We start from the raw sequence: 12,591 nt of genomic DNA, 5'->3' as shown, positions 1-12,591 counted from the left end.
GAGTAAAGGAAACCATCAGGGAAACAAAGGTTTCATAAGGTTCTTCTGATTAAGGTGCAGGACTCCTCTACTAGCAGTCTCTTCTACTTTGTATTACATTAAACCTCTCTCATAAACCTTATAATGAATGCCTGAAGAGGTCAGAAATACAGCAAGATTATTATCCCCTGATGTTATAATTTTTGAGGCTACTGCTCCAAAGAATGCTGGAAGGATAAAAGACATTTAAATAGCAAAAAGCTGAGAATTTTTATAACTCAGAAAACCCATCTCTTTAGATGAAATTCAGGCACAGGTCAAAGTAAACTGTCATTTAAACTACTTCAGTAGTCCCCAGATATACGTAGTGCGTAGAAACAGAGAACTAAAATGATGCTCCTGGATCACTGAAGTCCATGTCCTGCTATCAAAGACACTGAATGACTCTCAGCTAAGGACAGCATTCCACTGTGAAACCAATTCATGATTTTAATCCTTATTATCCTGAGGATATTAGCCACTCCACAAACCCAGTGCCCTAATGGCTATGGGATTTATTCCAATCTCCAATTTAAATTTTATTAATGGCTGGCTGATTTTATTCTTTTTTTTTGGGGGGAGGGGGTTGGTATGTGTCAATAATCCTTATCTTTAGTAGCTTCTCATCAAATCTGATGTTTGCAACCACTGATTATCTGTAGATGGCAGTCACACCACTCTCAGAGTTCTCTTCTGCTGATCTATATCGAAGTCAAGTTCTTCTCATCTCCTCTCACAAACCTCTTCTTTCTCCTGGTGATCTTGCTTGGTACTCTCTGCATTTGTTCCAGTTTCAGTTTACCCTTTTGCACGCAGGTGACCAGAAATGTACATACTCATCCAGGTGAGATTTCAGCCTTAGCTGGATACTTTGCCATCAAAACTGACTCTTTTCTGAACACATATCCTAATGACTTATCTAGTGACCAACTAATGCTTCTCCTCTTCATTCTGCTTGTCCCTGCTCATTTTCTACTAATGAACTCTCAGCCTACAGCTGAAATTTCTGCTGTTAGTTCCCAAATGCAGGCGCTTCACATTTCCTATTATTAAATTTCATCCAGTTGCTATTACTGCAGTCCTCAAGGTCATGCTTTTCTTCCCCATAACATTCTGATCTTTTGTTGTATTAGGAATCTTTTAACTGGGTCATCAACAAATTTTATTATAGTAGTGACATTCTGTCACCCCACCACTAGCAAAAAGCACTAATAAAGGTAAACATTCCCCAGAGAGCTCCCCGAGAAATTCAGCCAGCAATCTTCCTCCTGCCTGATGCTCTCTGAAGTCACGCTAGCTGCCATCTTCCCTTGCCTATATGTACAGTTACTTTAATAATGTCATCTCCTCTAGCAGTGCTTCTAGTTTTCCATTTGGCACAAAACCATATATTTTTTTTTTTTTTACAAAACAGCTTTCCCTATTTAAAAAAGAAATCAGTTTTCTTTCCACGGACAGCTATCACAACACATTGCTGTGACATACCAAAGGTTAACAATGGCACATTAGTTATGCTAACAAGGTGTTCCAAGGCTTCACGCACTATTTTACTATATTAAACTACTATATTACTGATTTTAATGACTGGCAGCTCTCTAATAGCTCAGCTTTTTCCTGTCTTCTATACAGATATAGCCATACCAGACTTGATAAACACATTTAAATGTCTTGCTATTAAGCCTGTGACTTCATATGTCTATAAAAAATTAATATTAAGATAAAAATCATCTGTTCTTCTCCTTCCTCAAATATAACTGCAAATATGGCTTATACTTGTGGATTATGTTTCTTCCTTTCCTATTACACCTACTCCTAAAGCACAATATCATCTGCTAGGCAGTATCTTACCCTTTCATACAAGCCTCCTGGTTTTCCTTATGTCCTTTTTCAGTGACTATTCACCTACAAGGTACTGAACCATGCTCCTACAAGATTTAGTTCCTTGCTCAGGATATTCGTTCCTCGATTAATCTTGAACTTGAAAAAAATGTCAAGTCTCCCCCGCACTCCAGATTCTGAGCTGGCAGTAGAGCTGACAGCAACTCATCCTTGCTTTCCTTCGCTGTGGGGACTTCACTGACACCCGCCCTGTCTCCTTCTCAAACACTTAACTCCTTTTTTTGCACTGCTTAACCACACAACACATTATTAATAATTTATGGCTTGGCTGACTTTAGATAAGGTAGGTCCCAAGTAATGTGAGGACATTGGACCCAATGTAATTCTGTACAAAGAAAATTCTTGCCTTTCTGTGGACTCATCAGCCTGAACGGAACAATTCCATACCAACACATTAAAACAAACCAAAAAAGTGCTTCAGATTCAGATCAAAAAGTAGCATTTAGACTAAAACAGCCTACGTGTATTCTAAACACATCACTGTGGACATTTTTTTTTTGGAAACCAGAAGTGTCAAATCCTGCTTGAAGTAATTTCTGTGCTGTAACTGAATATAGACAAGGAGGAACACATCTGGTGCCCAGCCTGTGCAAACATATTTATAATTAAGTAGAATTGAATACCAAAATCCAGCAATGATAGAATTCATTAGACTAGTATAATGGTGTATAATTACTCGCTTTTTTTAGATCATTCACTGTATGCTTTAAGAGTTCTTTTTACCCATTGATATTAATGTGCTATGACATATTCACATATACCTTGTATAAAAGGCTGAGGAAGTATTAGACATGTCAGAGGATGACATGGAAAGGCGACTGTTGTACAATAACTACACTGTCAGTGAAACAAGAGGAAATTAATTGCATTCCCTGGCATGTAACTCTACAGATAGGTACTAGATTTACATTGAGTAAGGAAAGGTGCTCCCTTCTATAGTACGGAACAGTCCTAACATGACAAAGTCAATACATCAAGTTTTTCCACCAGCACTCCTTCCTCAGCTTGCCTGCCTTGCATTACTGGCCCTCCACCAAACACACCATCCACTGATTTCCACACAGACCCTTCCAAGCATCGCCCTTGGGTCTTTCCTCACTGAAACCATCTCCACACATTATTGCTCACACCTTAGATTTGGAAGGAACTGCCAGCAGGTAATTGCTTTCTCTGAGCCTCCATGTGACTTTCTTTGCTCCACTTTTTTCCTACCAACCCTGGACAGCTGTCCTGCAACTCCTACCAGGCAGCCCTGCCCCCCTCCTAGGCTGTAACACAGTCTAATGTGTGTAGGTCCTATCAAAGCATCCAAGTTCCCTGGGCCACCTGGGAAAACCAGGGGTTCCACTGCCAAGCTTGGCACTGACAGAAACTTGGGCTGACACCAACAAGAGAGGGTTGCCACGCTTCTTTTAAAAAGTTTGTCAGGTACCAAACTCATTTGCCATCACTGTCCTATTTTTTTTTCACGTAAAGCCACCCACGGCCTCACTAAGGCGCCCTCCATCTCCCTCTCAGTGTACCTGCTTCTCTTCGTTGCCCATATAGAGGAGTAATGGAGCTTGGACTAACTTAAGAGGTAAGTTAGTTGGTATGCTTGATAGTGCAAACATCCCGATTCCTGTCGTTGATGGGTTTGTGATTATGCCCACGCAGCCTAGTGACAATTACAGCCTTTGGATCAGGCTCAGCAGGCACTCAGGGAGCCAGCATGGGGCTTGCAGACCGGCCCAAGGGACAGAGTAACCATCTACAGCTGTGCTGCCTTCCCCTTCAAACAGCAGCCAGATACTTACCTGATAATAGCTTTCTCTCCAAAGCTGTAGCTGCAGCTGAACAAGAGACAAGGAAATGCAGACAGATAAAAGCAGTCCGCAGGGACGGCAAAAAGATAGCTGAAACCAATTATGATTTGCGTTTGCACTTATTTCACATCAGCCCACAGGTTTCTAGCAAAAAAACAATGGCCCTGACCAGCCACTTCATTCCCAGCCCTCCACTGTTCATGAAAGTTATTTGAGCTATGTGCCTGCAGGTCAGGAGGAACTGCTCTGCATTAAATATATATTGAGCTCATAACCAAAATAGTCTCTCTGAAGTGGTATTTTTATTGTAAACAAAAGCTGCAGAAGTTCACACCTAAGGATCCTTTAGGCAACAGAGAAAAACTGCATTTAGCAGTCACAAACAGCCAAAAGGAACATTCAAATCATTAAGCCAAGATTTGAAGAATGTGGGGTTGTCTTTTAAAGGGAGAAGGCTTGTGCACAACTGACAGAATAACATGTTCTTTCTATAAACTATAGTACACGGAAAATTTATCTTTCAATGGTTACTAGTACAATTAAGAAATGCCATATTCCTAGCAAGATGAGGATTCAGAAGACATGAAAGATATAATGAGAAGAGTATTTTTAAATTCTGCTGGACCAGACCAAACCTTTGGCTGTAATTTGAAGAAAATTTAAATAAAGCAATTGTTTAGTAAATAACTGTGCATCAACTGGCTCTTTTTAAAATTTTCATAATTTTCTAATTAGCTATGTTGACAAAGACATATTTGAAACAGAACTAATTTAAATTTTGCATCATGTTACTTTTCTTTCATAAAAAGCATAAAATAACAACAGAAACATCCTAATAAGCCATGCAAAATCGTTTTAAAATTCACAAAATGTAAAACTTCAACAAAGAAACTGTCAGTGATCACTGAGGAAGGATTTTTCAGATTTGCTTTCATGTATAATTACAGGAGCAAATATCCATTCTTGACCTACGTATTCTTGATGCAGAGCAATCAAAACACCAGCATCATGGGAATACACAGCAGCATTTTACTGCTCACAGCTTTTTTACAAACGTTCAAAACCACCAAACCTGCAATTAGTCTATTGTCTAAGGTGTCAAATTCCCAGAAAGCTTCCTGTATTTCCGTAGCTGACTCTTAACTGACACTAGGCAAAAGTATACCTACAAAAGTGATCAACAAAAGAGCACTGCTATGCAAAGGGAATGAAAAAAAGTGGTTTTGGGGAAGCAAAGGGTCCCACTGCAGGAAGCCACGGGGCCTCTGACTCTAGCAGTGACCGGGGGCCACCCTGGCACCGGCGCTCTCCCGCCAGATGCCGAAGACACCTGCACGGCGGAGTTAAGCCACACATCTGCAGCCGGGTCGAGGCTTTCTGGAACAGCCCTGCCCGCTCGGGGCTGGAGCCTGGGCAGCGCTAGGCAAGGCAGCTGCCTGCCGCCGGCTGCTGCTGGCAGAGCAACCAGTGCAGCTCCCTCCCAAATATCCTTTTCTCCAAGCAACACTCGCACGCAATGCAAGAAGCGGACTGAAGCATCAGAGAACTTGTGCCCTGGCAACCTGCGGGAAGACAATATGCCTTTCCCCAGAGCTCTGCAGCCCTTCCTGCCTCACACGGCCAGCCATGCCCCTCGGATGCCATGGGAATGCCTACATTTTTCCTGAGAGGAAACCAAAGGAAGACATCAGCATCCCTCTTAGGTTCCTTTTATGCTACACGCTTTTGAAAATCATGATCGTGTCTTTGAAATAACAAAATTAAACTCAGCCGAATTTGCAATTAAATATTTGCTAATTAAATATTTGCATCTAAACTTGAAAGCCTGAAATATTCTAGCATGACATCCCACAACTGGCAATGAAGATAAATAAATCAAAAAAGTAAACCCGTGTGAATTATCTAGACTTGATATCACAAAGATACACTACAGGGACTGTAGATACTCTCTGTATCTAGAGAAAAGCATTACATGTTCTGATTTGCTTTTTATTACACGCAAGTGTGGTCTGGTTTGGTAGTTTCAAATACTTAAAAAAAATAATAAAAAGAGCAGGAAGGCAGTTTCATAGTTAATTAATCTCTGAACCTTCCAAGAAAATGAGACTATAAATGTCACCCACAAAGGTAAGGGCTCCAAAACTAATATTACCAACATACACCAGTAATTTAAATAATTTGAATTAAAGATTTTAAAGGAACTACTTGCATACTTGAAGTTCAGTATTTGCATAAGTCTTTGCAAGATCTGAATAACAAGTCAGAGAATTTGTTTCAAGTTTATCTCAAAGACCTAGAAGGCACCTCAGATACAGCACAACCATTTAAAGGTTGTAAAAAACCTCATGGAACCAGCATGAAACTTTCAGAAGACATACTGATACATTTTAAAGCTTTTTTCCATCCTTTAAAGGGCTTTACAATTATTATATCAGAAGTATTCCCATGCGGAGAGGCTTAGGAAAAAGAAAATGATATGGCAGAACACAGAAGGATCGATCAGGTGCAGCGTTGGGTACTGCACATCATTTATTGATATTTCAAAAGTGCTGCTATTAAAATGCGATTATATTTTTGCTTTGTCTTCATTACAAAATTTAAAAAATGTGAAGGGTACTTCGCTGTGTCTCTACTCATTTATTTCCCTAGAAATGAAAGGAAACTCCCAGTCCTTTTTTTCTCACACATTGCTAGAGAACATCTTGAAGGCCACAGAAAGCCTACACTGACAGCTTGAACATTTTAAGCTGAAGAAGACAGCAGCAGCAGTCTTGAACAAAACTAGCATTTCTGCCATGTTAATTGATCACTAGAACCAAATATTCACTATACAAAGAAGCTGGTGACTGGAATCAAATGTTCATTACACAAAGGAGCTTAAAAATGTGAAAGAAAAATCCGTCAAATATTTCCATATCCTAAGTGTGCACATCTTTTTGGTATTTCTAAAATAGGTGTGGGGAGTCTCAGCATGTAAACACTTAGTCACAAAAACATTTTATGAGATGTCCCACAAAAATGACTGTGAATGCTTTTGCACAGAACAGTTCTTGGAAATGTACCCAATGGAAGTAAAATTAATATTAATGACAATCTTACCTGGTCCCAGGGACAGATGATTCCTCCAAAACACATAAAGAGATATCCCATGGCAACAAGACATACCCAGACCACCAGAGAAAATACACGAAGCAGCTTCTTAAATACAGGTTCTACGCAGACCAGGATAAATATAGCGAAAAAAATTGCTAGGGCCGTTGGAACAGTTATTAAAAATGCCACGTGGTCTTCAATTTCCTGGAACCAGAGGAAAACGAAAAGGAAGTTAAAAAGTAACGTACTTAAAGGTCAGACAGCAGTAACATATTCTAAACTGATTGCAAACGGAGATCCCCGATTCGAACACCCCAGTTTTCCTGGCAGCCCTGGCTACCCGTGTACCGCACACCTCACTGCTCCCCCATGCTGTGAACCAGCACGACCACCCCAGCAGCTGCTCCAGCTCCAGGCAGCCCCACGCCTGGAGCCCTTCACATACCCAAACCACTGCCAACCCCGACCGATAACCCCGGCAGGTCAGCATCTGCCTCTCTGCCCAGCGCATCAGCCGGGGCTCCGCTCGGCACCCGCGCCGCCATATGGCCTCCAGCCCAGGAGCAGCCACTGCCCTGACAAGTTCAAACCAAGGGAACATCATGATGGAAGTCCACATCTGATCATGCAGACTGCAGATCATCTCTCATGTAACCTACCCTCCCCAACAAAAGGCTGCTTATCTTTCAACACTCCTTATTCTTTCCCTTTTAAATTTACAAAGTCACACATTTAAGCAATTGCTATTGCAGCACTGATGAGCAAAATATGAGCAAAAGAAGAGTCAAGAAACGGTAAGTGACGGTGTTAACTCTGAAATGCAAACGCTAATCTTCCAAATATTAAATACACACATTAAGGCTTTCAAGCACCCGCATAGTTGTACTGAAAACAAATTTATGGGCTTAAAGTTAAGCACAGAGGTAAGTGTGCACAGGAGTACTGAGCTGTATGAAGTAAGTAAGATAACATGCAATCTTCCATAGTAAGAGACCAAATACAAAGCCTAACTAGCAGTAGTAAGAGGTACTGGTTTATGTCTCTGAATTTTGTGATTTTTGATCATTCCCATTTCTGAAATTTGTTTCAGTGAATTGATTTAGTAGTGTCACAACCATTATCAGCCCAGATAACACCAAAAGCATTTAACTTTGACCTTTGACTTCTGCACTTCCAGGTGGGATTGCAGAACTCTTGTTACAAGGTCATAGGACAGGACAACATTAAGTTCCTTGCACCATCTGTCACGCAGTCGAGGTCACAGCACTGAAGGAACCTGCAAGCTCCTGGAGGAAGCCAAAGCTCAGGAAAACCACAGACTGAAATGATGGCAAATCGGTATTTCAGTGATAATGATCATGCTACAAATATACTAGTGAGACTATCCACATGCACTTCAACCGCATGCTTCTCCATTTCAGTAGAAAAGAATAAAAGCATTGTGCTTTCTAGGACAATCTTGCTCCATAACAAATCAGCAATATTTAGATTTCAGTTTAGAGCATATATATATGGTCACATAGCTACATATTTCTAGATGTATTCTGTCATTAGATCAATCCACCAAAGTGTTTGTTGCAAATTAACAGCTCATCAGCCAATTTCCTTTTTTTTAAGCTACACTGATCTCTACATTTAGCTAAGCCATTTTGATCACTAAATCTAAAATTTTAACTCTGCTTTCTCCCGTCTCCCTTGTTGGCTATTGCACAATTCTGCATTTTGTTTTAGTATAAATATATGCAGGGAAAAAAAACAGACCACAATGTAGAGCTACTCATCACAGGTAACAATGCAACCTCACGGACCACAGTGGCATGTCACCTCTTGGAACTGACTACAAAACAACTTGTTTCCGATGCTGCAAGCTGCTTGCATCGGACTGTACATTGTGTGAATTCTGAAGTAAAACTGAAATTTACAGACAGAATAGTATACACATTAAGCAATTAAAAAATGTATGAGAAAACAATTGTAATTACAATTTGAAACCTTTCCAGAAAGCCTTAATGTGTACAGGGGGATTTTTCACAATCCTGCCTGTAAAATACACATTAATGTCGGGTCTGCAAAAGCAGGCTGTATGAGGCAGGGGTTTATTTTGGGAACTACTTTAAAAAATATTTTCCTATTACTTCACAGAAACTAAATGTTTATGAAATTGTAACTTCAAGAGCAGGACATTTAAAACTTGTAGCCTTCTGATCAATATTTGCAATCATCGGTGTGTTTAGCATGTTAAAAGATGGTGCTAGATGCAAAGACAAATCCTGAAGGCTAACTATTCTGTTTCCCTAACCATTTCCCAAGGAGGTGGGGGAAAAAAATCCCCAAAACACTTCCCTTCCTCCTTTGTTGCTAGACTCAGAAATTGAAATACACCAGAGGTAATGAAATTAAAATATCAGCATGACACTCTCAAATATAATGGCTAAGCCTGCAAAATATGGATCTTGCCTGACAGCTCTGTCTTCCTCAGTGTTTTCTATCTTGCTGTCTTTTAATTACTGAAGAATTAAAAAGTCTACTGTTAGAAATTTTTCCAACACCCATAAATTCTTCAGAAGTGATAATCTTATCACCACTAAAATCTGAAGAATGACTTTACTTATCCTTCCAAAGCCGACAACCTTCTCTCATTCTACATCCTGTTCTTTCCTTATCCAGATAATGCCATGCCCTCAGTTTAATTTTAAACAGCAAAGCTGCTGTAGAGCACTTCACTGTTTTACATAAAACCATAGAGCTTGATGAAGTACTCTATAAAAATGAACAAACAAGCATTTAAAATACCAGTTTTAGCATAAAAACTTTTACCATGGTCTCTCATTCTTTTGGTACTTTTCCCTTTATTCTTTTCATTTACTGGAATTTGACAGCAGTCTATATACAGAAGACTCCTGCCTGGGATCTGAAATAGCACACACTTTGAATTAACTCACAGCATTTACTGTATTAAGTTTCTACTAAAATCACTTTTTGCTGAGATCAATGAAACACTTTCTAAATGTAAATATAAAAAGAAGTGAGTAATGTTCTTCAGACATTAAAACTATATACGATTTCATAAATCTATTTTCAAAAATGTTGAGTGTTAAAAAAAATGTTACAGGGCTCAAGGATTACTAGCTTACCGACCTCTCTATCAAAACCAGACATCTTCCTTTAACCAGACTGACTGAAAGAATCCATAGCAAAAATTGCCCATCTTTCCTGCAAAGCATTTTCCAGGACTTGAGAGAATTAGAATGATTTTCAGAAGACATGTAATCACCCTTCCCTTCGTAAAAGTGGCCAGCATTTCAATTCTTTAACACCTCAAGAAATAGTCCTCTACAAAGCCAAAAAGCAGGAAAAGTCTTCTGGCTAATTGTGACTCTAATCCCATGGTTTTATATTTTAGTGGATTTGCTTACTGCTGACAGCACTCTGTGCCATCTGCTAGACAGCTGGAAAAATCTCCGTTTTATTAGGAGGTGCCGTGCCCTGCTCCTGGCCAAGTAGCTGTACAGCTTCGTCTAGGACTTCATCATTTAGAAAAACAACTGAAAAGTTTTGGCCCGCCATCTCAGATTTCTTTTCCACCAATTCCATCATTATTAGTCCATCTTCGCTTCAGAAATGGCGCGTTGTCTTTAAGGCCAGATGCTGTTTCCAAGCCCACGTGGTATTTTCTGAATCCACAACTTATAAAAACTCCTCTGCCTTTCATGCCCACCATTTATCTTTCATAACACAAAGCTTTGCTTGTTTTTCTTGCTTAGCTGCCTGGTTAGAAACTTTCTCATGTGGCTTTTTTTTTTTCATTATTATTAGCTTTTACCGAGCTTTGTGCAACATGTTCAAGGACACTAGCAGAAAATTAATTGCACTGTACCTTTTAATCAAACTGTCCTCCGTTTGTGTCAACGAACCTTTTGATTTTCACTAAGGCCCTATGTAATTCCATGCCTGAGATTTCTTCCCTCTGATTCAGCATTCCCTTTCTGTCTTGATAAATCAATGATAACAGCATCAGGCTCAAATCCAGTTGTTTCATGATGTCTGTTGTCTTGAGAAATTCAGTTCTCTCTATTAATGAGTCTGATGTGCAGTCTACACTTGCTGTTATCACACAGTGATATCTGACTTCTCACTAGTCCACAATCAGTCCAGCAATTTACACATCACATGTATAGGGTAATTCTGACCAGCGTTACAACTGCCAAGCTGCTGCTTGGTGTCATATATAACCAGCAAGAAGCAGTTCTGCATTCATGGCCAGACTCTAGATCATTTTGTATTTGTTAGTACAACACAACACTATTAAAGTCCTTCAGATGACACTCTGGGCACCTGCAGCCTCTCCTCAAACTCGCAAGTCATGAACAATGTGCACTGTGAAATCCCCTCCGTATGATAAGTGTTGTTTTTTGCAACAGTGCAACAATTCTGCTGAAATCAACAGGAACTTTTCTTTCACTCTACAGGATCCGTCCTAGTTAGCACACAGTGATAATGCAGTGACCAACCATGTAGGTACACAATCTTCTGAGCACACATGTGCTTGACTACAGTGACAACCACTTTTTGCCAGTGGATTCTTTTTAGTGAGTCCAACTACATACAGAGTTGTTCATCTTCTCACTTACTCAGTAGAAAATATCTGCCTCAGTGTTGTAGCAATGATTATCAGGAACACAAAGTCTGACATACCAAGGATCACAGACTTCTCTGTTTAATGCAAAAACATCAGACCTCACAGAGGGTTTGGAAAGGCTCCTTGAAGGTGTTGAGGAAGAGTCAAAGGCCACGTCTGCTGTGCAAATAACAGTAATGTAACAAAGGTTAAAAGAAAAGCTATGGAGGCAAAATAGTGGTTGCTAGTGAAGAAGCAGGGAACTATGGTAGCATTCCCAGACCTGCTTCCAAAATGAGATAGGCTGACAAGCAAAAGTTCAATAAGCAGCTAAGAAAAAGTGTTAAAAAGGGAATTCAAAGAAACAGGGAAATTTTGGGAATAGGGAGGGAGCCTCTAGAAGGTAGCTGGGCTTAATCTAAACCAGAAAAGAATGAGTTTGCTGGGACTTCAAAGGTCACAGGAAACCATTCAAACTGAAGAGGTTAGAGAAACATAGTATGTGTTTTAAGAAAAGCAGTAACGTCATGGAGACCTGTAATTCTCAACTAAAGGAAAGGACAGAAGTTGATTAAACTCAAGCAAGAAGGAAATGGCAAAGAAAAGCCAGAACAGACAGACTCTCTTTTTAAAATTTTTGCTGAGACATAGAACACTCATGTGAAAGTATACACTCTTCTACATAAACATTCTATATAAACACTGAAAGCCTAAGAAGCTAGATGGAAGAACTAAAATGCCTGTTGTTAAAACAACATTATTTACATAATAATCTTACTGAATACTTGGTGGAAAAAAGACCATCAGCAGAATACTGAAAAAGCAGAAAAGACTGAAAGCCATACGCTTCAACTGAGATTGAAGAAAGGCTTGTATTAACAATCTAGGAGCGTGTTAAACAACAAATAACGTGAAGTCCCTATGAACCAAAAAACTTGACTGAACAGCAAAGGCTTATCAGAATAAAGGACCTAGAGGACTGGTTACCCAGCTGGGATGCAAACTATATGAGATTCTATGAAACACAGAGATAAGAAAGGCTGTTAAAGAAGAAAACACAACAGGTCAATGGATACTTCAGTGACTCCCAGCTAGACTGGCTAAGGATCTCAACAGCAGATGGAAGCTGAGACAACTGTGTGTCTCATGCACAGATGA

At 39.8% G+C, this 12,591-nt stretch overlaps 1 protein-coding gene across 1 annotated transcript in view; it reads right to left on the bottom strand.

Annotated features, from left to right (window-relative positions):
* ADCY2 (adenylate cyclase 2) overlaps positions 1-12,591 on the bottom strand; it is a 225,914-nt gene that overhangs the window by 201,955 nt on the left and 11,368 nt on the right. Inside the window, exon 2 of the mRNA XM_086468986.1 lies at positions 6,822-7,019. Coding sequence (XP_086325112.1) covers positions 6,822-7,019 — 198 coding nt within the window. The remainder of the gene's footprint in view (positions 1-6,821; positions 7,020-12,591) is intronic.

This window comes from Leptosomus discolor, chromosome 8 (genome assembly GCF_034619465.1).
Source record: "Leptosomus discolor isolate bLepDis1 chromosome 8, bLepDis1.hap2, whole genome shotgun sequence".
NCBI lineage: Eukaryota > Metazoa > Chordata > Aves > Leptosomiformes > Leptosomidae > Leptosomus > Leptosomus discolor.
The sequence above is the reverse complement of the archived record's forward strand: the minus strand, read 5'-3'. Positions and strand labels throughout refer to the sequence as shown.